The sequence below is a fragment of the Camelina sativa genome, chromosome 1 (genome assembly GCF_030686135.1).
Source record: "Camelina sativa cultivar CO46 ecotype springtype chromosome 1, ASM3068613v1".
Taxonomy (NCBI): domain Eukaryota; kingdom Viridiplantae; phylum Streptophyta; class Magnoliopsida; order Brassicales; family Brassicaceae; genus Camelina; species Camelina sativa.
Genome location: NC_141880.1, coordinates 6,372,686 through 6,397,704, shown reverse-complemented (window position 1 = coordinate 6,397,704; position 25,019 = coordinate 6,372,686). Strand labels below are relative to the sequence as shown.

General features: G+C 36.6%; 7 protein-coding genes and 1 pseudogene across 18 annotated transcripts; 3 read left to right on the top strand and 5 right to left on the bottom strand.

The window, feature by feature from the left end:
- The first annotated feature begins 5,661 nt into the window (after nt 1-5,661).
- LOC104780206 (uncharacterized) lies at nt 5,662-9,693 on the top strand. Of its 2 annotated transcripts, XM_087506908.1 has the most exons (8): nt 5,666-6,726; nt 6,824-7,784; nt 7,885-7,975; nt 8,071-8,228; nt 8,335-8,386; nt 8,481-8,563; nt 8,659-8,752; nt 8,844-9,693. In XM_087506908.1, exons 2-8 carry the CDS (start codon nt 6,852-6,854, stop codon nt 9,455-9,457), a joined length of 2,025 nt encoding a protein of 674 aa, XP_087363034.1. In that variant the 5' UTR covers nt 5,666-6,726; nt 6,824-6,851; the 3' UTR covers nt 9,458-9,693. The 2 variants fall into 2 exon arrangements, with proteins under 2 accessions (XP_010503009.2, XP_087363034.1); XM_010504707.2 differs by having other exon boundaries at nt 5,662-7,784.
- A 103-nt stretch (nt 9,694-9,796) lies between these two features.
- On the top strand, nt 9,797-11,743 carry LOC104780218 (ribosome biogenesis protein BRX1 homolog 2-like; annotated as a pseudogene). The gene is made up of 8 exons (XR_015594515.1): nt 9,797-10,014; nt 10,102-10,250; nt 10,566-10,644; nt 10,777-10,899; nt 11,010-11,111; nt 11,223-11,291; nt 11,370-11,429; nt 11,518-11,743. The product of XR_015594515.1 is annotated as a ribosome biogenesis protein BRX1 homolog 2-like (transcript).
- Nucleotides 11,744-11,766: 23 nt separating this feature from the next.
- On the bottom strand, nt 11,767-13,056 carry LOC104780226 (stem-specific protein TSJT1). The gene is made up of 3 exons (XM_010504731.2): nt 12,669-13,056; nt 12,224-12,588; nt 11,767-12,125 (listed from the first exon to the last, which is right to left on the bottom strand). The coding sequence occupies exons 1-3, from the start codon at nt 12,872-12,874 to the stop codon at nt 11,935-11,937; spliced, it is 762 nt and encodes a 253-aa protein (XP_010503033.1). The 5' UTR covers nt 12,875-13,056; the 3' UTR covers nt 11,767-11,934.
- An 815-nt stretch (nt 13,057-13,871) lies between these two features.
- On the bottom strand, nt 13,872-17,062 carry LOC104780193 (ultraviolet-B receptor UVR8). Of its 2 annotated transcripts, XM_010504696.2 has the most exons (7): nt 16,789-17,047; nt 15,963-16,608; nt 15,553-15,762; nt 15,347-15,457; nt 14,892-15,260; nt 14,696-14,803; nt 13,872-14,353 (listed from the first exon to the last, which is right to left on the bottom strand). In XM_010504696.2, exons 2-7 carry the CDS (start codon nt 16,299-16,301, stop codon nt 14,024-14,026), a joined length of 1,467 nt encoding a protein of 488 aa, XP_010502998.2. In that variant the 5' UTR covers nt 16,302-16,608; nt 16,789-17,047; the 3' UTR covers nt 13,872-14,023. The 2 variants fall into 2 exon arrangements, with proteins under 2 accessions (XP_010502998.2, XP_010502990.2); XM_010504688.3 differs by having other exon boundaries at nt 15,963-17,062.
- A 254-nt stretch (nt 17,063-17,316) lies between these two features.
- Nucleotides 17,317-18,491, top strand: LOC104780173 (uncharacterized). Of its 7 annotated transcripts, none has more exons than XM_010504671.3 (5): nt 17,317-17,473; nt 17,609-17,740; nt 17,834-17,884; nt 17,991-18,042; nt 18,128-18,491. In XM_010504671.3, the coding sequence occupies exons 2-5, from the start codon at nt 17,654-17,656 to the stop codon at nt 18,268-18,270; spliced, it is 333 nt and encodes a 110-aa protein (XP_010502973.1). In that variant the 5' UTR covers nt 17,317-17,473; nt 17,609-17,653; the 3' UTR covers nt 18,271-18,491. The 7 variants fall into 7 exon arrangements, with proteins under 7 accessions (XP_010502973.1, XP_087362998.1, XP_010502979.1 ...); XM_087506872.1 differs by having other exon boundaries at nt 17,319-17,477; XM_010504677.2 differs by having other exon boundaries at nt 17,319-17,477; nt 17,609-17,744.
- LOC104780147 (plant intracellular Ras-group-related LRR protein 6) lies at nt 18,452-24,059 on the bottom strand. The gene is made up of 21 exons (XM_010504627.3): nt 22,502-24,059; nt 22,135-22,198; nt 21,909-22,045; nt 21,744-21,830; nt 21,555-21,630; nt 21,395-21,469; nt 21,204-21,273; nt 21,044-21,121; nt 20,882-20,942; nt 20,702-20,780; nt 20,502-20,592; nt 20,327-20,387; nt 20,158-20,225; nt 20,013-20,083; nt 19,777-19,914; nt 19,545-19,649; nt 19,337-19,458; nt 19,161-19,257; nt 18,933-19,007; nt 18,799-18,854; nt 18,452-18,693 (listed from the first exon to the last, which is right to left on the bottom strand). Exons 1-21 carry the CDS (start codon nt 22,564-22,566, stop codon nt 18,618-18,620), a joined length of 1,752 nt encoding a protein of 583 aa, XP_010502929.1. The 5' UTR covers nt 22,567-24,059; the 3' UTR covers nt 18,452-18,617.
- Nucleotides 22,706-24,023, bottom strand: LOC109124914 (uncharacterized). Its single transcript, XM_019246470.2, has one exon. It carries the CDS (start codon nt 24,021-24,023, stop codon nt 22,980-22,982), a length of 1,044 nt encoding a protein of 347 aa, XP_019102015.2. The 3' UTR covers nt 22,706-22,979.
- A 139-nt stretch (nt 24,060-24,198) lies between the features above and the next one.
- On the bottom strand, nt 24,199-24,989 carry LOC104780156 (uncharacterized). Of its 3 annotated transcripts, none has more exons than XM_010504636.3 (3): nt 24,853-24,989; nt 24,579-24,689; nt 24,199-24,472 (listed from the first exon to the last, which is right to left on the bottom strand). In XM_010504636.3, exons 2-3 carry the CDS (start codon nt 24,652-24,654, stop codon nt 24,369-24,371), a joined length of 180 nt encoding a protein of 59 aa, XP_010502938.2. In that variant the 5' UTR covers nt 24,655-24,689; nt 24,853-24,989; the 3' UTR covers nt 24,199-24,368. The 3 variants fall into 3 exon arrangements, with proteins under 3 accessions (XP_010502938.2, XP_010502953.2, XP_010502946.2); XM_010504651.3 differs by having other exon boundaries at nt 24,579-24,761; nt 24,853-24,946; XM_010504644.3 differs by having other exon boundaries at nt 24,579-24,766; nt 24,853-24,944.
- Between the last annotated feature and the right edge of the window lie 30 nt (nt 24,990-25,019).

Here is a 25,019-nt window from a genome sequence, read left to right as displayed (position 1 = left end):
AAGCTGCTAAGCATGCACGTTCACATTCATATGCGCATCTAATCATACTATACAATGTATATATTTAGTTTAGTGTATACAAACGCATATATCCTCACGTTACACGTATTCTAATTACGTATGTTTGTCATGTGGGAAAATGCGTTTTTGCTTTCTTTTTATAATAGTAATATTTTAAATTGAAAGACGATCTTCAGAGAGAAAAACTTAATGATTGCTCACACCCGTTTGTCCTTTGTTAGATCTCAGATTCTTTTAAGTCACATTTCATCCGTACTAACTCTTAATTTTATAATCAATGTAACATATTAAAAATTGACTTTAGTGTCTTCTGGTGCACTTGAGTAGTCACCTCCAATTAAACTTTAACAACGACAACTTAAAAAAAAAACACTACCCTGACTTATTAGTTTAATGAATTACCACTAGTTTTGTTTTAAAATTAAGTTTTGTTTTAAAAAGTGATATAAAAGGTTACGTTGAAACTTGTTCGATTGAATTGACGGGTAGAGAGTAATCATAGACAAAACAAGAGATAAGAATACGAGTCCTAATACAACTCTATCTTATCGTAATAGTTGTTGAGATAGGGGATAACAATTTTCAAAAGCATACGTTAATTTTAATTCTGGTTACTTGATCTATATTCTATAACTTCTTTATTATAAGTGTAACAAAATCACTAAAAGTAAACTAAATTAAATGATATGTCTATATACGAAAAGTTAAACGTGTGCGTCTATTTCTAACCAAACAGGATAAACAAAGCTATCTCAATTCTCAAGTGTTTGCATCGCAAGATTTGGGTTGCCCCGACAAAGAAATATATGGTCAAACTCTACTTTAGCACCCAAGGAAAACAATATACAAAAGGGGAATTATCTACACAATATAACATTTTTTCGTAAAAATAAAGTAACGTTTTGATAACTCAGACATTTTAAATATAGATAAGTAAAGTAGATAAAGTGTGATCATTTCAATTGGTCGAGATTTGTTTTCCCTATTGTTAGATATTTCATATTTACGATGTACGACTAATTTAACGAGTGACCTCGACGGTTTGTGTGCATAGCTTAAATTTCCCACAAGTAGTTATAGCGACCTCGACAATATCTGGATAACATTTCCGAATAACATCTTTTTATAATTAATTTTGTAACGAATCAACACAACTTCGTAAATTCTTTAGTATTATTGGCACACTTGAAATTTTATTTCTTATCAGTGAGTACTGTTTATCACCCGTAGAAAACATAAACTATATGTTGAGCTTGTCATTAACATGTGAAAGTTTATAAAATTATCTTATTCTATTTATATAGTTTCTCTGTTTTCTGCTAACAACGAGAACCCATCTAAACATATAATCACTTAAAAAATGGTAACATACAATTTGATAGTTTCTCTATTTATCAGTTTAGACGTATAGTTTATTTCTCAGGAAAGTAAGATGCTATATTTTGTTAATTTCGTGAGATATATAAAAGATGTATATTGCTAAATATATATGATTAAATGAATGAATAAAGTTATGCCAACGAGCCCTAACTAGAGGTTGGTGGGTGAGAATGATTCAGACCATTTAATTGCTAACGGTTTTGTTTTGTGTTTCTTTAATGTTGTAATTTCGTTCATTTGAAAAAAAAAAACTAAACACCTATTAAGATATTTGACTTTTGCTCGTCTTTTCCTTTTCTTGTAGAAGATGTACCTATGTGCTGTTTCTATACAATATTTTTGTTTTTCCATATTTACGTGAATAGTTGAGCCTGCTAGGCTATGAAAACAAAACAAAACTAGCCTGCGAAACCTAGTTTAATTCTCATTCTTTTTTAAATGGCTATATATAATCCATAATCCATTTCAGTTAAACCTTAAACAAAACAGCTTTAACATATCGAACTGCTTATCTTATGATTTTGCCATGCACTAACTAAATAAATACTAACAGAGGAGTCCGTATAATCGACTACGATTTACGACTACTTTGTCAAATGCTGATCTTTGGAGAGTATATTGAAGTATCATTCTTTCATCACGATGATCAGAATGTCATATATATATATATATATATTTCACTAAAATACCATTTAATTTAAGAGTGTGTTATAAAAGTAGGTTTATTCAATAAAAACTAAAAAGTAAGAGTGAGAGGAAGTATTCGGATATAACAAAAAGGTTAACCCAGGTATTTTTTGATAATTTGACAAATTTGTTAGTCGAAATGGTAATCACCATTTGAGAAAAAAAAAAAAAAACTTCGAAGTTTTGTATTAAAAAAATAAGAGAGAAGAAAAGACAAAAGAGAAAAGAATGGGGAGAGGAGAGGGACGTGGCCGATCTGAAGACACTGACAACTTCAACGGCCGACGGAGACACCCTATCATACATACTCTTTCTTTTTTTTTTCTTTTTCTTTTTTTTAACGCATTTCCAATTTTTGTTTTCACCTTTTTTAGTTATGAATCTACTCATTATTCTTATAATATTATTCTAATATGCTTTCATAAAAACAAAAAATGACATAAACGCAGACCATTTTCAGCTTTTGTCCCGACGAAAATTTTCACTTTAACCCCAAATTGTAATTCAAACTAAAAAAAATGAATACTCTCTTTCCTTCACCATTTTCCCCATTCCGCTTTTCTTGTTGCTTTGTTCATTTCATTTTCTTTGGTTTTATATAACTTTTTTCTCATGTGAGCAATGGAAATAAAAAAAGATGATTAAGTAAATTCAAATATACATTGCTGATCTTTAGAACAAAAAAGTAATATAAAATTGATGATAAGGTTTCCATTATGTGTTGTATGGCAGAGAACGGTGCTTGTGATTGACTTAAAGTATCCATTAAACTAGATTTTAATGGATGCTAGGATGAATATAATTAGTCATAGTTTCAATTAATATCTTGAACAATTAATCAAAGTTTGAGATATTGTTTTAATTAGTATATTTGGCTTAACTATCTATCTTCAAGAAACCCTTTTAGCAATACTCCAAACTCCTGAGTTATCAAAAAAAAAAAAAAAAAAAACTCCAAACTCCAAAGTCCAAACGTTTGCACCAATAACTAAGTATGCCATAAAACAGATTATATAGCCTTGAGTTTAGCTAAAAAGGCTTCCGAAAACATATGTAGGGTAATTACACTACTACATGCAATATATAGGTTTCTATCATTTTATTTTGTCAAGAACACTAAGAAGTAAGAACCACTAGATTATATATTCTGATCATCTCTATATATTGTTTTTATGTTTGCACAAATTGCAGACCGGTTCACTAGATTAAACAAAATATCAAGTCTGCTTTTTACTCCGGTTCATATGTTGCGATCAATGTCGTACTCCATCAGAACTAACCCAACACCATTTATACTCTTACATTTAACTTCGAAATGTTATGTCACTCTTAAAGCTTCGATTTTTTTTTCTGACATACCTATATCCTCTTTGTCCATGTATTGATTTTATTGAAGGTGTGGTGTTACTAAATAACGTGAAACATTGTTGTAAATGAATGCGTTAAAACAAGAGAAAAATTGCAAACACAGCAAAAAAGGGAAAGAAAAAACGTAATGTTGCAAAAGAGAACTCAGAGACTTATATATAAAAATAGAAGATCAGCTTTTTAATTTATTGTAAACCACATTTTCACCATTTACTTTTATTTATTTTTTCCTTTAATTTGCTTGCATTCATTTTAGATATTCCTGTGTACTCTAGAGTCTACTACCAAACAAAATTGCATAATTGCAAAATTCCTGTGTATTAACATAAATAAACTTGTGAAAATCACATTAAAACATTCACATGTTTCACATCAAAATTTCTAACATGAAACCATTTGGTGTTTATTAGACAAAAACAAATCATTTGATGTTGATGAGAATGAGATTGGCACTATCAATTACCTCATGAATTATAATCGAAAAACTGATGATTCCAAGAACATAATTAAGAGTTCGTATATAGCAATATATAGAGTTAAACGACAGGAGGAATCAAATCTCTGTAGTTACATAACATTCATGGTCGACCCTGGGTAACAAAAGTTGAGATGTCAAGTTCAACCATCTCCATTCTCCAAGGTTAACCACATAACCTACACTAATCGATATGTTTATATATGGAAACAAGATACGAGTGAAACCATTAGACAAATAGTGTGACTATATAGAGAGTAAATGATAGTAAAGGTTTTGAGAGCGAAGTTTTTAATTCAATGTTCATCCAATCCAACCAGCCCCAAAAACAAACTAAACAAAACCAGTAGAATCGAGATATATAATTAACAACAAAAGCGTCTTACACCAAACAAATCATCAAAAGCTTAAATCCATAATAAGTCCCGTGATTTGATATATTCATGTCTTTGTGTATAGAACATGTTTATACTAGTGGTCTGGTCGGTATATATATTATCATTAGTTGTCAAAAATGTATGTTTGTTTTGTTTTGTTTAACGTGTTTGCCAAGTGTTTTAATTAACTCTTAATATAGCATAAACATTATAATCTGTAAAAGGATGGTCCCGGAGAGAGAGAGAGAAGGAAGAAGAAACGGGGTTGTAATGTAAATAACGGTGTGACGGGAAAGAATATAGTAGGGAAGGCATGTGTTGTTGTTACTGATTAGCTGTCCTCTTCCTCTGCATTTACTCTTTGTGGGCCTCTAAGGCCCATTTCTCTTCCCTCCATCTTGTTTTTTTTTTTTTTTTTTTCTTTTCTTTTTATAATTTTAAAAAAAATTCTTTTAAAAAGTGTTATATTAGAAATCAAATAAAACCTCGTATAATCACTAACATGGAGCTTTGGGGGTTTACTTATGGTGGTTCTTATTCCATTTTTTTTTTGGCTGTAGGGCCTTTGAAACGAAAGATGTATAGATTTTGGTTTAATCATCATCTTCAAGAAAACCTTTATGTGATTTGATATGTTGGATGGTTAAATCGGTTAATTGATGTTTTTTAGTGTACTCACATTTTGTTACAACTTTCTACTGTTTTCTTTGTTTCCGTACACCAATTTGTCTAATATTAGAGAAGTAACAGTATTAATATGCTTTTGTTAATATATATATATAGATGGATCTTTAAACCTTGGCAAATTTTATTTCATGTATATCTATATAATATTGGTTAAAATTAATTTCCCTAACGAAAATCCTTATAACAATTTTTTACTAATCCAATTATTATTTTTTAGTAATATCCTTTTTCATGAATTATAACTATAATTAGTTCGTAATTTAATTTAACTGCATCAATCTATATTATAGAATATTTTATATATATATATATCAGTTATAGTAATATTTATCAGAAATGGAAACCACCAAATTTTTGTGTCGGTATTTTATGAAAAAGAGTTATGGAATATACAATATATGCTTCTTTTGTTTTGTCAAAAATATATAGTAATAGTTTATTTTATCAAGGAAAACAAATGAATAATGCAATATCTTCTCTATTACATAAACACGCCCTTCTTTATTTAATTTGATGGACTTTAAAGAAAGCATATGGCAAATACATTATTGTCAATTTTACATATCATATTATAAAAAAATTAAACTAAAATTATATATACCTTCTCTTTTGTCGGAATTTCAAAAATTAATAGTATATTTATAAATCTTTAAAGATCTAATTTCTGGATGAAAAACTTTGGTTTTCAGCGCTTACAAAGTGCAAAAAGGGCCACAACGAAAAATTAAAAAACAGAGAGAGCAAACCAAAAAAAAACTTATTTTTGTCAAAAAACTTCTTTTTTTTCTCCCCCTCTCTCTCTCTCTCTCCATTGATTTCTACACAGACATCTCTACGAACCTCTCCCCAACTCATCTCTCTCTCTTTTTGCTCTTCATCGGATCTGACTTCTTCCCGAAAACCCACAATCTGATTCTTCGAATTCTTCAAAACACGCTTAGTTCCCAAATTCTTAACTACATAACCCCCAAATCACATAACCACTTTCAAAGTTTCAATCTTTTTTTTTTTTTTTTGACTTGAAGAGAGACACAACAACAAAAAAAAAAACAAATTTTTTTAAAGAATTTGCTTGAAAAAAGTTTGGGACTTTTGATTACTCTGTTTGATCAAATTCACCGGCGAAGGAATTTTCCGATGGGAATGCCTTCGCTGGCTTCAACACTACGACAACCATGAGCTACCACAACGAGGAAGCAGAGGAAGGAGGAGGAGGAGACAACAACAACGATTGCTTTTACGAGTCTCTTGATCGTTTAGCCTCTTCCTCTTCTTGCTCTTGCTCTGCTTCTAACTCTGATTACGATTCTGAATCCTCTCCTCGGATCTCCTCCTCCGCCGCTTCTCATGACCCTGAAGAAGAATCCAACGGTGTTGTTGGTGTTGGTCGCCGCCGTAGATACCCATTCCCTGTTCCTCGGTTTCCAATGGGTGCTTCGAAGTTCGATGTTTGGATCTCTGAACCTGCTTCTGTCTCCGAGAGGCGTTCCAAGCTTTTAAACCAAATGGGTCTCAGCCGTGACCCGGTTCTCTCCCGGTTAAAACCCGGCTCCAAAGAAACGGGAGCCTCCTCAGACATTTCCCGATCGATCTCTTTTAATCAGTTGGCACGCCGGGATCATGTGGAGTGTTCTGAAACTGTCGGCGGTTGTGCTTCTTGCATCGTGAGATCAAAATCCGACATTACCACTAGCCAATGTGGCGATCGTGACCGTCGATATTTGTCTCACGGTAATTCTTGTTCTTGCTCCGTCTCTAGTACTCTCTCTGTTCATCATCATTCACATTCAGAGATCAGTAGAACCAGTCCGTCATTTGTGAATTGCAGTTTGGGAGCAGGTAGTACTGATTCTTCAATGCTTTGTGAGAATTCAACTGGTTACTTGCGGTTAAATGGAGATTCTGATTGTGTATTGAGCGAGAGTGTTGTGAATGAGAATGTTGAAGCGTGTACAATTAAGGATCTTGATAATGGGAAAGAGTTTGTGGTGAATGAGATTCAAGAAGACGGTACATGGAAGAAGGTGAAGGAAGTGGGAACTGGAACACAAATGACGATGGAGGAGTTTGAGATGTGTGTTGGACATTCTCCCATTGTTCAGGAGCTTATGAGAAGACAGAACGTTGAGGATTCTGATAAGAACACGTCTAAAGAAAACGAAGACAGTGGAAATAGTAATAAGGATAATGCATCGAAGTCTAAGAAGAAAGGAAGTTGGTTTAAGAGTATTAAGAATGTTGCAAGTAGCATGACTGGTCATAGCAAAGAGAGACGAAGCAGTGATGATAGAGATACATCATCAGAGAGAGGTGGTCGGAGGTCGAGCTCTGCTACGGATGATTCTCAGGAATCTTCTTTTCACGGGCCGGAGAGAGTTAGGGTTAAGCAGTATGGGAAGTCATCTAAAGAGCTCACGGCATTGTACAAGACGCAGGAGATTCAAGCGCATAACGGTTCTATTTGGAGCATTAAGTTCAGTTTGGATGGTAAATATCTTGCTAGTGCTGGTGAGGAGTGTGTCATTCATATTTGGCAAGTCGTTGAGGGTGAGAAGAAGGGTGAATTGTTACTTGATAGACCGGAACTGTTGCTTTTGGCTAATAATGGGTCTCCAGAACCAACTACTATGTCACCAAGGAGAAGAGGGAGAACGTCTTTAAGCAGAAAATCATTGAGTTTAGACAACATATATGTACCAGATTCTCTTTTCGGGCTTTCGGAAAAGCCCTTTTGTTCATTTCAGGGACATGTGGATGATGTGCTTGACCTTGCCTGGTCCAAGTCTCAGGTTAGTAAGTCAGTTTATTTTCTTGGTACTGTTTGGTAGAAATTGATTGGTAGAGAAGATCTAAGAGTAAACAAGCTTTTTCTGTTACTTGTTTCCTCAGCATTTACTTTCTTCATCAATGGATAAGACAGTTCGTTTGTGGCACTTGTCCAGTCAGACTTGCTTGAAAGTATTTTCGCACAGTGATTACGGTTAGTAGGGTTCTCCGCCAGCTGCATTTTATTTTTCTGTCTTTTGGTACTTGTCAAACTAACAATGTGTGTGTTTTGCTTATTGGTTGGAACAGTGACTTGCATTCAATTTAATCCGGTCGATGATAGATACTTCATCAGTGGATCCTTAGATGCAAAAGTTCGTGTCTGGAGCATACCAGATCGACAAGTAGTTGACTGGTATGATCTTCATGAGATGGTCACTTCTGCTTGCTACACTCCAGACGGCCAGGTACACTAAATTTACCTAGTTAATAGTTATTATTTAAAGTCAGTTTTTACCGCATCTCGTGAAGCATCTTTAAAGAGTTTTTCTATCTTTCTATTTGAATTTGAAGGGCGCTTTGGTTGGTTCATACAAAGGTAGCTGTCGCATGTACAGTGCATCAGGTAGTGATGAAGTTTCTTGCTGAGTTTTTGTATCGCTTTTCTTTCTGCTATTTCTTGTGCTTTAACACTAAGTAATATTTATCTTTTTTTTCAGATAACAAGCTGCAACAGAAAAGCCAGATAAATTTACAGAACAAGAAGAAGAAAGCTCATCACAAAAAAATAACTGGTTTCCAGGTAAGGAAAAAATCACTTCTTCTGGAGCAAAATACGAAGGCGTTGTTCTTGATGGCTCTAAAAGTTGCTTGCTTTGTCTCATTTCAATACCTTAGTTTGTGCCTGGGAGCTCATCTGAAGTGCTTGTCACATCTTCCGATTCACGGATCCGCGTTGTTGATGGAACTGATCTAGTTAACAAACTTAAAGGTAAGCAAACAAAACAGTAACCTTTTTAAAAAATATCAAGCTTTGTCATTCGCTAGCCAAAGTATCGATCTTTTCTGTTTTCGTTTGGCAGGGTTTCGGAATACAAGCAGCCAGATCTCTGCCTCAATCACAGCAGATGGGAAATACGTTGTTTCAGCGAGCGAGGACTCGCATGTGTACATATGGAAGTACGAGTCCCCTGCTTCTCGACCAAGCAAGACTAATAACAACAAGAACGTGGCGGTTACAAACTCTTACGAGCATTTCCATAGCCAAGACGTCTCTGCAGCCATCTCATGGCCCGGAATGGCCTCAACAGAAAACTGGGGAACCCAAAACAGAGCCGTCGGGTTTAATAACGGAAACACCAATAATTTGGACAATGTCTCCACAGCTAACCATCCTCGTACACCGGTAGAACAGCCTGGGACTCTGGACCGAGGAACCAGTCCACGAAACGGGATCATATCGAGCGCAACAAACGGATACTTTTTCGATAGAATGTCAGCGACTTGGCCTGAAGAGAAACTGTTGTTTGCAAGGAACCGAAGTGGGAATCGTCTGAGTACGGATTTATCGTCAAATGGAGTGGCTGGGGGAAACTCAGGGAATGTATCAGCTTCTTGGGGAATGGTGATTGTTACTGCAGGTCTCAGAGGAGAGATACGAACATTTCAGAACTTTGGTTTGCCCATTCGGATTTGATATAAAGTGTACAGAGTGAATCGAGTGAGGTTTGTATGATTTTTTTAGCGAGCTTTTTTTTTTGTTTTTCTTTTTCTATTCTTGTATTACAGAATCGTTTCCAGGAAAATGGAGAAAAAAAAAGAGGGAAAGAAACTATACTGATCATTGTAGAGAGTTACAGACACGAACAGAGAGAGACATGTTTATTGATTTTGGAAATAGAAACAGAGGAAAAAAAAAAAAAATCTTTTGCATCTCTCTGTGAAAGCTCAAGTCGGCCCATTTACGTTCCTTACAAAACTACGAAACGTTGTTCGTTTGTGTTGTGAAATTAGTTAAAGCATCTCACTTACTTAGGTTGTTGAGTTTGATACTATGAAGAAGAGGAAGCATAGAGAGAGTGAAGCGTTGGCACCGGTGAAGGAGAATGATTCTGCTCCCGAGAGACCTAAAAGGACACTCTTGGGTTGGAAAGATAAGAATGACGACGCTGAGAAATCTAAACCAGCGTCTGCGTCTGGATTCAGGAATAAAGAGAAGGTTCTAGTTACTTGTTCACGTCGGATCAGTTTCAGGTGAGGCGTGTTGAAATTTTACTTTAAAGGTTTTTATTTGGTTTCAATGGTGGAGCAATCATGGGAGTAAACTTTGTTTTAATTCAGTTGGAAGGTATCAGCATTTGATGTTGAACATGGTGTCACTTCTGCCTCACTGTAAGAAGGATAGTAAGGTAGAAGCTAAGAGTAGTAAAGGCGCCACTCTAAATGAGCTTGTCGAGCTTAAGGGATCTTCGTCCTGTTTGTTTTTCGAGGTAAATTTTCAATCTTTTTAATACCTTTCAGAAAATTCAGAATCAGTTGCTCTTCTATGGTCTTATCTTTCATTTATGTGTTGATATGATCATTTGGTAAACCGGTTATGCTTTAGAAGATAGGTGAAACCATAGAATTGATGAATCCCTTTTTCTGGTTCAAAGGGTTCTTTAGTCTCTCTGCTTTAAATGTCAGCATGCCTGGATTTGTTTTAAATGTACAGTCTCTGGAGTATAAAACTGCGGCATCAGTGTCTTGTTGATATCTTCCAAGACACTGAAGTTGTTATGTGTTTATTTTGTTTTCGTTTTTAGTGTAGAAAGCATAAAGATCTTTACTTGTGGATGGTCAAGTCCCCAAGTGGACCCTCCGTTAAGTTCTTGGTTAAGGCTGGTAATGTCTCCAGCTCCTCTTATTTAGTTCCAACATGTGTGCCCGCAGCTGGTCGATCTGATCATTACTTTGTGTAAAATTGATCAACATGTATCGTGTTCTGTCTCTGAGTTGTTTTATATTTTGGTGAAGTTCACACAATGGAGGAGATGAAACTCACTGGAAATCATCTGAAAGGTTCTCGCCCACTTTTGACATTCTCATCCAATTTTTTGATAAAGATGCACACTGGAAACTTTCTCAAAGAGATGTCAGGTTTATTCCCGTTTTCATTCTCCCTTTGAATTGTGGATGAACCTTTTATAGTACCTGTTAGTTTTGTTTATATCTTGGAACAATTTAGTGAGTTTTGTGTTCGCTTCCAGATTTTTGGAATTCCCAAGGAACACAGGAAGTCTAAACCTTACCATGACCATGTGTTTGTTTTCTCCATCATTGATGACCATATATGGTTCCGTAATTATCAGGTAGGTTGATAAGTAAGCATCTCAGAAACCAACTGGTCTCACTTCATTTTACTTTGGAAACTTTTAGATTAATTTAGCCAAGGTCTGTTTTTTTTCCTTCTTCATTGCAAGATATCGGTACCTCATAACGAGTCAGACAAGATTGCACGAGGCGGTCTTGACAAAATGACCCTTATTGAGGTTGACCATCATTTTAAAGCTAATTTGCGTAGTTCTTATGAATTAGTTTTTGAATGGAATAAAAATCTGATGACACAGGTTGGTGATTGGTCCAAGGTTTTGTTTAAATCCAACCCATTCTACGTATCTCGAAACCAGGTACTGGGTGAGAGAGATTACGTTGCATAATATGATTTTTCTGTCCAAGTTCTTATTTTTTTTCTTTCAATTTCCTTCTTTTTTTAAGATTCGAGCTTTGGAGAAAAGAAATAAAGCTGGGAAAATTTGCTAAGAAGATCAAAGCAACAACGAGGAGAAAAATGCATGAGCTCGCAAACCCATTGGAGCCTGATGAATTTGCTGAGATAAAACTTTTGTTTTGTTGTAGTTGTTATAAACTTCTAAATTCACAGAATCAACACAATTTTGTCTTTACTCCCATTTTAATCGATAAAAAGATGAGATTCTTTTCTTACATATTAACAACACAGAGTTATGCAAGTAAAGACTGGATCTTTATTCTCTTTGCGATGTTCAAGAAGAAGCAAAGCAATTTGATATCTTAATCGTCGTCATAGGGCTAATTACATAAACAAGAGTACGTAAAAAAAAGAACAGAGCAAGAAATGAAAAAAAAGAGTTACGATTAAAAGCATAATTAAGTTTAACGAGAATTAGCCAGCGCCCAGTTAGCCTCACTTCCTCTTCTAGGGATACCATTGACCTTAGAACAAGCATCAACTTTGAAATTAGCTCCACATAAAACACCTTCACTATCAATCCTCGCCATTGCCTTCATCTTATTAGTGGGATGTTCAAAGCTCTTAAGCCCTGTCTCACTGTGAAACATACACCCTGCATAAACAACAAACACACAAACCCATCAGACTTCAAGATCTCAACTCAAAAATTTCTTTCTTTAAAACTATATGGTGATTAAAAAAAAATCTAACCATTAGGGAAAGGAGCAAATGATTTAGCACATCCTTGCTTAATGATCTCAAGATCATCAGACATGACAACAGATCCGTCTCCAGAGATCCCCCAGTAGAGACTCTCTCCTCCATCAGAACTCAGAGCTGAGAAAACAGAGGAGTTTTGGGAATCGTAGACAACGAAAGCAAAGCTTCCATCTAGACCTCTAAGAACTTGATCAGCTGGGTAAGGACCACGATCACGAAGTGTTCGGTAAGCTTCGATCACAAACATAGCCTCGTCAGAGTTCTTCCCAGACAAACCGTATTGTCGGTTCAAGTTACAGAGGTTGTTCAATCTCCCAAGAAACATACAGTAAATCCCATCTAGTCCACAGAACAACCTGAGAAAGAAAAAAACAACAGATTTTAAGAATCTATGAATTGGGGTTTAAGAGTTTGATATATTTGTATATATACAAACCTCTGGCGAAGAGAAGTTTCTTGGCGAGCGTAAGCTAAGACGGCGGATCCAGCGAAGTTCATGGAGAAAGCTGAGTCTTGGTGACGAGAGAGGAAGTCGGAGAGAGTTTCTACGGGAAGTTTAGGGGTTTTGCCGGAGAACTGAGACGCCGGACTGTTGAGCTCCTCCGGTGGGTGAGCAAAGGCTTTCTGAAATATAGCCAACATTTTTTTTTTCTTTTCTTTTTGAGTTTCTTTGTTTCTGTGTTTGTTTCTTTGAGATTATCAAATGAAATGTTAATATCTTTGGTGAAGACAGTGGAGGTGTTATTTATACGAGAGAGAGATTATTACACAGACACGAGTTCCTGACTTGGATATTTTTGAGATAAGACTGACATGTCTGACGTGTTCTTATCCGTTTCTTTGTTTTGTTTTTAAAGTCTATAATTATCTCTTTTTTTTTTAATAAATCTGGTAGGTTAATAAACAAATTTGGGGGAATCCAACGGTGATTACTGATTATATATTTTTATTATGACGAGTAAATCTTGTAAATGATATGATTTATTTAACGTGCCACGTTAGGAAAAGTATGATTCCTTTTTCTTTCTTTTTTTTGTCAAGTTGAAAAAAGTGATAGGATCTTTTCCTTTTTTTTTGACAACGAAAGATTAGTTGTATGATTGTATGATATTTTCTTTATCTTTCAACAGAATCATAATGATCTTTTGAATATCACAATATTTATGGTGTATCGGATATTAAGGATATGTATAAATGCAGTAAACTTTTAGGATATTTTATTTTGGTAATTAGCATTTTCAGCTATCATTTTTCATTTTATCATATTTTTATTAGTATCTATCAATTTATGATCTTTCAACAAATAGAATCAATTTATGATCAATTTAATTCAATTTGATTTTGAAGTTGTATGTACGCAGTATGTCGAGACTTGTCCATTGGCCAAGATGAAGAACAAAAAAAAAAAAAAAGCTACAATCTACAGTTCTCTACCAAAATGGTGTACCTCCATATCTGAGGCATCGTGAATCGCAATACTAAGAATGTTTTGGCATCAATACTGTTTTTACTAGGAGATGTGATACTATGAATATTTCATGAATGCATCGATAAAGAACTTGCTAATGGTAGTGATGACTGATGAGATTGCAAAATGAGTATTACATCTTAAAGAAGGATAGTAAGGTAGTAAGGAAGGTGATCCGGATTTATCTTATATTACTCTCACAACTCGAAAAATCAAACAGATACAAATCATACAAGTAAAAATCATACAAGTTGTTTACACTAACCGTTAAATCCAATCTGAATCTTGTTCATACAAACAGGGTTACACATCTACCTTTTTTATCAACAAAGCCTGCTACGAGAACGGCCACAATGGAGAAAGATTTCGGTTGGTTCTAAGCAGCCTCGGAGTGAGTCGTGACCAAGCTGAGCTCTTTCGTTATCTCCAAACCCAAATATACGACCACGTTGAGTGACCACAATGGTGTGATACAAACCGGTGCTAACTTGAGATACACGGTGTGGTTTCAGACACTCCAATATTCTTGGCCTCAACACTTTGTCTGAAACTCCTCTGTCCGGGAACCCAAGGCTTCCAAACCCCATCCACCCAAATCCATACAATAATCCACCTTCCACCAAAACAAAAGTCTTCCTTTTTCTTGCACACACCTGCAAGAAAAAAGCAGAGTCATGATTAGGGCTGTCTAAATCCGGTTTAACTAATCCTGAACTAATTAAAACTCCGTACCTTTACAAACAAACACAAAAACATTCAGCTACATTCTTCTTTACCAAAACTGAATGTAACTTTAATTTATATTGAAAATCCTTTAGTCTAAAATACTTTGTGTTTGTGCTATAAACAGATCCCAACCCAAGTTTTGATTCTACTTAAACTGACCACTTATTAGTTCTTAGAGACCGCTCAAGATCTTAGGGAATACATGAACAAGGTGTAAAGGGATCATTATCTCATTAACTGAGATGGAACTGATGGGAGAAGAATCTGACCTGGACAGCAAGGCAATTCTTGAGATTGACCAAAACTTGAGGAGTGATCTTGTCGTTTTCATCTCCATGGCCTAGAGCACCGCAGTAACCTTTACCCCATGTGTAGACCTAAGTTTCAGAAAGATTAATCAGAACAAGATTTCTTCTGATTTCTGAGACCAAATAGAGACAAAAACAATGAAAACAAAGAACTTACACGGCCATTGGAATCAAGTGCCACAGCGTGTTCATCGCCTGCAGAGACACGGATTATATGAATGCCTTTTCTTTTAAAAGCCTGAATTACACGCGGCTGGAGCTCGTCCTGTTGCTCTCCATGACCAAGGCAGAAATTAGAACCAGAGCCAAACGAGTAAACTGAGCCATCCTCTGTTACAGCTAAAACATAGCTGGGTCCAGCTGCAATTTGCACCACAGGGCCAATGCTTTTAAGAAACTCAACAACTTTGGGTACTGGTCTGTCCACGGTATCGCCATGACCAAGCTGCCCATGAGTATTTGATCCACAAGTATACACACGCCCTTCCCTTGATAGAAACACAGTGAAGTGAAGCCCAGCAGCCACCTGGTATGGAAGATGAGTTTGTCAATGTTCGATAAACTCAATTTAGAAAATCAATTCATCTTAGATAGGGTTGGTATCAGTTTTACCTGCTTACAAGGAGTCCCCTTCAAAGCCACAACAAGCTTAGGCCTAAATATTGGACGGCTAGTATCTAAATGACCACAGCAGTGCGATGAATTATCCCCACATGTGAGAACCTGTGTCAGATTTCAAATAGATTTATTGGTAAGTAATTATGACAAGCGACAATATACTCATAGGATAGGTTTTAAGTGAAAGAGAAGCTACCAACCTCTCCAGATTGCAATACGAAAGCAGAATGGTTCTGTGTAGCTGAGACTTGAGCCACTTGAGCAGGGAATGGAAACTCTATAGGCGTAAATGCTACGCATTGAGTAGTTTCAGGGCCATGAGCAAGAACACCAGACAAACTTACACCACAAGAATAAACCTTTGAGTTGTTGATTAGCAAAGTGTGATACTTTCCTGTTGCAATTTGCATCTGCAGAGAGAATGAAAGAAATGCATTTGAGACTTCTAAACCAAATTAATCAAGAATCAACACAAAATGTTCAGCTATATTCCTAATACTTAAAGAGATGTTCTTCACAGCAACTTCACAAAGCTACGTAACACTACTGTCTATATAAAATGAAATATTCACCGATAGAAGCAAAGACAAAAAGGCAAATGAAATCGTACGTTGCCTTGAGAGGTTTCAACCATATCTGAGGATTGCTCAACTGATTGTAAGAAACTCAAAAGCCGCTTCCAGTTTCCCTCACAATTGGCAAAGAGCTCTTTCTGTGTAGTCAAACCCATTCCAACATAGACAGGATGCACAGAGCAAAGCTGAGACGCCGCGTAATCAGCTAATGATCTGAATTTCAAAGGGTAGAAACCATGGTTCCCTCCGAAAACCTTAGAGGTCAATTCCAAGCTAAGTAGATCAACCGCACTAAGCCGCCCAGAGGTCAACACCTCCAAGATCAAATGAGAAGGAAGATCCTCGAACGAAATCAACCAGTTCCGGTCAGCCATTTCCTTAATCTCCAAGAACAGAGTATTCAAGATGACCTAATTCGAAACTAAAAAAGGACGAGACTTTGGGGTGGATTCAAGCGAAAAGGTCAGATTTTTAGACGGAATCTGGAGCAATTGAAGTAGCGTATGAAGAAGACGTTGGATGGTAGAAAGAGATATGAAATCGAATAGGGAAAAGGAGTTATAGATGAGAATCTCGCAGTTGGTCGTCTATTCGAAGATCGGAAACTAATCATGAGAAGGGGTCGTCAGATCGAAATGAATCAATCCACCGAACACACACGCCAGTTTCTTCGGAATTCGACTGTAAACCCAGAACAGAACAATCGAATTAAACAAAAACCCCAAAAAAAAGGAAAAAACTTTCGATTGAAAATAGCGTAGAATTGAAATCGCAAAATAGGGTTTTTGGGACGAGAAGATCGAGAGGAAGAAGAAGAAGAGAAGAGGTGTTTAGTAGTGGTGACTGGTGATAGATCCTTACCTGGAAAGCAAAAGCTCTTGACTTTTTTTTTTCCCGGTGCCCACTTTAAAAACAAATGAAACCAAAAAAGTCTTTAAAAAGGAGCTTTATTAATATAAGAAAAATGGTGAAAGACGTGTGAAGAAGAATGAGTAGTGTGGAAAGTTCAATTATCTTGCTTCTTAAGCTTCTTTTGTGGCGATTCTTCCTCTCTGTTTTGCAGAATCTGTTGACACTCTCTGTTTCGTTTGCTTTGTCTCGATATTATATTTAGGTGTACAAATTATAAATAGGTAACTTGTTAATTTGCATAATTATTTCCGGTTTGCTAGTAACATCTTAGGAAAGTCACGTTTTGATTGAATAATTTGTTTTCCGGTTTCACAAAATTCTCCGGTTTAACTTTAATTTTAGACCTAAAGACTGTTGTGGTTTGCGTTCTTGACACGTGGAAGACTGGATTACACTCACGCAAAATAATGGGCTTTTAGGTTTAAAGGCCCAATAATGAAACTGACTTGTTGTTAGTTGTAAAACAGAGCCAATTAATTATTTTACACAGAAGAAGAAGAAGAAGAACCGATTTGATAACACGAATCGTTCTTCCTCTTTTAATCTTGCTTGGTTTGTTCTTCATTTACCATCTCACTTTTACTTACGGGGTTTTCGTATTTGCTCGAACGATTTAAGTGGAAAAAAGAAAGAGGTGAGCCATAACTCTCAACATTAATTTCTTGTTTAGGAGATGTTAAGAATTGTAATTTCTTGAATCTAAATCATTGGCTTAGGTGGATTCTTTGTGTTCTTCTTCTTCTTCACCCTGATAAACAAAATGATACAGGAGAGAGAGAGAGAGAGAGAGAGAGAGAGAGAGAGAGAGTCAGAGATGGAGGACGAGGAATATGTTATGATTGATCTTGATGACGTTTCAAGGCACATTGACATTCCAGCAGATGCTCCTTACACTTTATCAGTTAGTTAGTTCAATCCTAATTCTTTAATTTGTTAGCTATCTGTGCTGTTGCATTGCTTTTTTTTTTATCAGACATTGTTTGTATCCTCTCAGGGTTTGGATACTTTGAATCCGGTATTGACCATTGATGGCAAAATCAAGCTGGTAAGTCCGAGAGTTGCAATTCAAAAGTTTTTCTAACTTCAGTCTGTTACTCTTTTGCTTAAACCATTCATTCTCTTAATCGTGTTAGATTTGATGATTCTCTCAGGTTGGAGAATATCTTGAAACGATTGGTACATGCCTTGCTTTCTCTGAAAAGGGTTAGTTTTCACTTCTTCCTCTTTGTCCCTTCTACTTGTGCTGGTTTTGAGTTGCGGTTTCTTCATTTCGTTGATTTTTTTGCAGAAGAAGTTTCAGCAAGTGAAGACCAGATGCCACAGAAGAAGATAGTTGAACCTGTTGCAAAACTCCACAAGATTCTTAAGTTTAGGTTAGCAGCAGCATTAGACAATGAAGATGGAGGAGACACGAAAACAAACAATTTGTAAAAGACCTGCGTATTTCTTCAAGATTGCATCGGGCCAATCTTTGATCTTGTTCCTTGACAAAAAATCAGACTTTGCAAAATTTCAAAGACCATATGACAAATGTGGAAACTGTTAGCCAAAGGCACATGTAGCATCTTCCATTCTTCCTTTTTTACTGAAGCAGTAACTTTTTCGGCCCAAATACATCAAAAAGATAAATCAATCTGGTATTGTTTCACAAATAGTAAAATCTCTTACACAAAGAACGACACAAGCATCTCTCATCAATAAAATTCAGTCTGGTGTTGTTTCACGCAAAATGTTACAAACAACAACATATATAGGTATTGATGTAAATGTTGTACAAGCTACTGATCTGGAAGTCTGTCTTTCAGGTAGTTCAACACAGCTTTTGTTCCTCTTTCTAGAATTGGCCTCCTGATGCTGTTTTAAGAATGTTGGTGGAAAAAAAGATATCAATCAAATCTGGTATGATACTGTTTTAACTTTTTTATTAATGTGTCAGTTTTTATGAATTACAAGAAATACCTTCTTAATGGGTTCCCGTCAAGTCGTAGAACCTCAAGTGTCGGCTCAAGCAAACCCTAAGGAACAATACAGGACTCTTATTACACATTATACATTTCTATATGTTTCAGTTAAGAAAAGCAACAGAGACTTACCAGTTCTGGAGGAAGACTTGAAATGTTGTTGTTTGATATGTCCAGATGTTTGAGTGAAGTCATTTTCTTGATACCCTGAATGGAAAAACCAGATACAATGCATCAGGATTACGTGAAGACTTTAGTTGACTAGCTGATTTCTGCCAGGTTACACTAAATTCCAATCACAGATTCAGCAGCTACTCTACAGTAAAAACCACAAAGTAGAGCACATAGCCATATAATTACCTTGGGAATCGATTGAAGTGAATTCTGGTTCAAGTCAAGGATAAGCAGGTTAGATAAGTTGAGGATATCTTCAGGGACTTCAGATAGCTGGATTCGACTGTCAAGTCAAATATAAGGTAAGGAATCTTAAACCAGTGAATGATGGACGATGGATAATATAAAGTATAATAACCAACCTCAAATAAAGCTCTTGCAGTTGTGGCAAGTGGCAAAACTTAGGAGGCTCTCTGAAAACTGCATTACCACTTAGGTCTAGAATCTGAAGCCCAGAGACTGCTTGAAACCCATCCAGTGGAATCTTACGAGCAAATAAAAAAATGTGATGCATTAGCTCTTGGTGGAAGCTATAATCAACTCTTTACATATTATTCTATTTGAACATACTTGCTTCAGGGGATTATTATCCAACTTCAAGCACACAAGATTGGGAAGTGACTTCAAGATCGCACCTGGCCAATCTTTAATCTTGTTCCGTGACAAAATCAAAGTCTGCGATTGCAAATATAATATGAGTTCAATAACAATAACTCATAGATCTTTATGTAGCTAAGGGATATGTAGCATCTTTTTTGTATATTTAAGAAGAATATATATGGGAAACCGGAAACCCTATTACCTGAAGGGAAACAGATGAAGAAAGTTGAGCAGGCAATTCCTCGATAGAGTTTTTAGAAAGATTAACTTTCGTGATCTCACCAGATTCCCAAACTTCTGAAGGGACAGCACTCAAGTTGAGACCTTCCAGAGAAAGTTCCTGAGTTTTGTGCAATCAAATAAGATAATAATTTCCTGTTTCTATTAAGGACATGGAATTCTTAACACAATGGTGCTCAAATCTGTGGTTTCACTTACCTTCGAAGAAATGGACATACGAGCTGCTGAAGCAATTACATTTTCCTTTGTTGGAGTGCTTGCACTAGTTTCTATAATTGGAAACCATTTACAGTTAGCCCTGACCACTTAGATGAGAGAGAAAGAGGGATGTTGACCAAAGTACCTTCACTATTAGAAAGGCGGCTCCTAAGATACTTCAATAGAGCAGCTGTAGGACCATTTACTAATGAGCTGGAGAGCAAAGAAAATAAAGAATTATTGGCCTCTTCAAGTAGCAATTCAATTAAGACCAGGCAATCAAGAAACCAAACAGAGACAGAGTAAAATGAAACCTTCTAAGGGTTCTCAAAGGATTGCCAACAAGCACAAGCTTTCTCAGAGTAGTCATGTTTCCTATAAATGTGAGGACAAGAAGTTTAATGCTAATAGCGATTCTTATGATGCCATATGTAAAATTATTAGCAAACAGAGGATGCAGAAATGGTTAGTGCTGTTTGTTAATCATACCGAGGTCAGGATGCAATCCTGTCAATGAATTATTTGAAAGATCTAGGTACGACAGATTCAATTTACATGCGCCAACTGGATATTCCTTGAGCTGAAAAATTGGCAGAAAGCACAAGTGTGTAGACCATTAATTATAAGGTTTCAATATATATATAAAGAATGTCTGAAAACAATATCCATCAAATAAATGAGCACAATACCTGATTAGAACGAAGATCCAATGTTCCTAGACGTGATAGATCTCCAATCTCTGCTGGTAATGTTGATAGCGAGTTCATTCTGGAATTACGTACAGAAAGAAGAATGTCACTTGTCAAAGTATCTAACTAGATTCCATGTATTTCCAAACAATCTTTCTGAATCATATAGTAGAGAACTACCCCATATAGAACTCCACAAGAGAGGAGCAACCGCCTATGGATGGTGGGACAGAAGAGATTTCTGCATGAATCAAATATGTAAACAATTCAACGACTACATAGAAGAAATAAGTTCGGAACAAATGGTATGGCAGAAATAGTATCTTCTAAGTTTACACTTACTGTTCTGATGAAGGTCAAGCCGGATAAGACGTGAAAGGCTTCCTATATTTGGTGGCAGACTACCCAACATATTCTTAGCTGCAGTAGGAATAGAAATGAAAGTGTGTCCCAGAATCTTTCAATATATAAGAAACGCAAAAGAAAAATTGAATATCATTACATGCATTAAGTTCTGTAAGCATGGTCCATGATGCTATGTGCTTCTCAGAGAGAACTGTGAGCTTGTTTCCCTGCAATAGGTTTAAGATACATTGGTAAATAATCTTGCTTTACCCAAGCATAGCCTTGAAAGAAGAAAAAAGAAATGCGAAGTAGCCACTTTAGACTCTAGGAAGAAATCTACACAAATACCTCCAGATCCAGTTTAGATAATTTCGAACAGTTCACCATGTCTTCTGACAGACTGGAAATTTGATTATTTGAGGCCTGTGGATAACAATAAGCACAATCATTTCCATGGAAGAAGAAGTAAACAAAAAAATCAACTGATACAGAAGCAACATAGAACAACCTTCAAATCGGATAAGTCTAAACATCTTCCAAGAGATTCTGGCAATTCTTTAAGCCGATTGCTTGAACAGTCAAGCCTAAAGCAATAACAAGGAGTTTAATCAATTATGAACTGTGTGGGTTTAATGAGCCCAATGCCCTAATTTTAAGTCGAACCACAGAAGTTTATGCCAGGATGGAGATAACCTACTTGACAAGAGAAACTGCTGAACCAATTTGCTCAGGAAGTTCTGATATTGAGTTGAAGGACACATCCAACGACTTCATTGCTGTAAGCCTATGAATAAGTTAAGAGAACAAACATTATCAAGCTGAACAGAGTGGAACCCGACTACAAAGATCCAGAAATACTTACTCCCCAATAGCTGCTGGAAGTTCAGACAGTTTATTGTGACTGACATTTAGCACAACCAAACAGGCAAGGTTCTTAAGATCTTCCCTTAAAACCTCAATGTCGTTATGTGCCAAAATTAACTTCTGCAAATCAACAGCCTGCCAAATGGGGACATTTATCCAGTCAAGAATCTGATCACAGAACAATGCATTACAAAATACTTCAAAAATCGAGAAAAGCTAATCACCTCCCACCAGTTTTCTCCTTCCCCTGTCGTTTCCAGACATTGATACACCTCAGAAGGTACATCCCTGTAACATTGAATCCCAAATCAGTAAACAGTACTGTAAGCAAAGACTATGCATCTCATAAACAATGGGATCTCGTGAGAAAAAGTCGAGCTTATTCTAAGCAATAGGATCAAAACCTCGAAACTTGACTGAGTCCCGATCAAGAGATGATGTTCACATTCTAAACCCATTTCGAAAAACTAAAACAAACTTTGAAAAATCGAAACTTTCTCGCAGTCAAAACAACTAATCTTACAGAAAAAATCTGAAATTTCAATCCAATCCAAAAAAGGAAAAAGGTTGATGAAATTTAATGGATCTTACTTGAGAGATCGATTGGAAAGATTCAGCGAACCGGATGTTCGAGCGGCCTTCAGAATCCGATCCATTAACACAGAAAGATCTCTCTCACTTCGTCGCTCTTCTTCTTCTTCTCTGTCGTTTTGATCGGAGATGATATGTGTTATTACAGTACCACTCTCTTCTTTCGGAAAGTTTAATGCTTTACGAAAAATTTATCTCTTTTGATTTCATTTAAAACCGGATTTGTGGGCCTTTTTATTAGATTTAAAACTCGTTGATGGCTACAGCCAATGGAAATACAAGTAACAGTATCAGTTGGCTAATTCTCAATCAATATCTGTTGAGTAACTTGATCTTAAATAGTTTTCCCTTATTTAAGTTTACTTGGGGGCAGTAAAATTGTCTTATTCAACTTTATGTGAAGGAAGATTTTATCAAACCAAAATAGATTTCATTATGAGTGATTTATTAGACTGGTGTTTCATGGGACACTTGAAGCTTAGGCATGCATCTCCGATGAAGTGGGAGCAAGAGCTTCTGTCATGGTTCCTTTGTCTGACATGTGCTTGTCTTGACCTGAAGTGAAAGGTGGACAATGAGGACAGTTTGGTGGGTTATAGTAGTGTGGTGGGTTTGGCTTGCAGCCACCGGTTTGGCAGCCAGGAACACCGTAACCAGGAGCACCGTAACCAGGAACTGTTACTCCTGGAATCACAAACCCGGGAATCTGTGCCCCTGGAACCACTATGGGAGGGATTGTTGTGCCTGGAACAACTACACCGGGTGCACCACTAGAGCCCTGTCCAATACCGATACCAATCCCTTCACCTGGAGCTCCCGTTACAGGACCACAATTGGGTTGGCCAGACCCAGACCCTATTCCTTCTCCAATGCCAATACCTGAACCACCACCAGACCCTATTCCTTCTCCAATGCCAATACCTGAACCACCACCATACCCAATTCCTTCACCGAAGCCACTGCCTCCACTAGAGCCAATTTCTTCTCCAAAGCCACTGCCTCCACTGCCATAACCAACACCATAGCCAACACCAGAGCCACCACTTCCATATCCCCTACCTACACCATACCCCATAGGCTTAACTACGTGGTCAGGTTCGTCCGGTTCATTCGCCATGGTCTGCATTATCTGCTTAGGCTTAACTACGTGGTCAGGTTCTTCCGGTTCACTCGCCATGGGTTGCATCATCTGATTAGGTTTAACTACGTGGTCAGGTTCCGGTGGGTCACCTGCTTCACTCGCCATGGTCTGCATTATCTGATTAGGCTTAACTACTTGGTCAGGATCATGATAATCCGGTGGGTCACCTAGTTCACTCGCCATGGTCTGCATTATCTGATCAGGCTTGACTTTGTGGTCAGGTTGTAGCACATCCATCCCAGGCTTCATTACATAGTGTAGATCTAGCTTGCTTGGCTCCATCATAGGGAGATCCTTGAGAATCCTGCGTGCGAAAGTTGAACTGAAAAAGCAAAGTAAGAGGACGAACCCAAAGCATTTGCCTTGGCGTCCCTGTGCCATTATTATTTCTTATGTAATAAACTGATCCTGCTGTACATTTCGGATAAATGATCCCTAATGCTAATATATATAGGAGGGGAGACTTTTACGTAAGAGAATACACATCCCAGTAAACGCAAGATGCCTTGCTGAAAATGCGCAATTAAAAAATCGATTCACAAACATAGCATGACAGTGAGAAAGAAAGAACCTTTTTTTTCCACAACAACACAAATTGTATGTTTTAGCAACTTCACCTTATTACGATTATTTGCAAACCAGAAACTACATCAACACAATCTTTGAAGAAGAAGAAGTCATTATAACAAAAAAACACTCAAGTGAGCACTACTTAAGTAGATAGATTTAGACACTATCACCATCACCTTGTGATTCTGCAGCTCTCAAACCTTCAGCCATAGCACGAGCCCTGTTCTGAGTTTGTCTCTCTACAGCAACCATGTATAAACCTACACATTTATGGGATTAAATAAGCAAAAAGGGTATCACAGAGAAACAAAAAGCTCACGAATTTGAGAAACAAAACATCTGAAATCTCTAAGAAACGATCATTACCAATGGCACTGCCGATTGCACAACCCCATAGAATCCTCATTGACCACTTATCGGTGATAATTCCTCTCGATCCCATACTTTTATCTCAGCAATCAAAGCTATTTTTAACCACTGAAACTCAAATTGATGATTCCAAAAACAGCCAAATCAAACTCGAAATCCTGAAGATTTTAGAGATAAACCCTATTCTATGAAAGAAGAAATGAGAGTAAGAACAAAAATTTGGTAGCGTAGATCAAGGAACTGTTGATGAGCATAAGGAGTGTGAGCTTACCAGAAATGAGTCGGTGACCGGAAGATTGAGAATCGAGATAATGACTGGTGAGACTTGAGAGGAAGAAGAAGAAAGAAGGAGGACTGAATAAAAGAAACGGGCTAATTTGTAAAATAATAAAAAAAGGAGTGCTATTTTGGTAAACAAACTTATGGAGGGATTAGTCA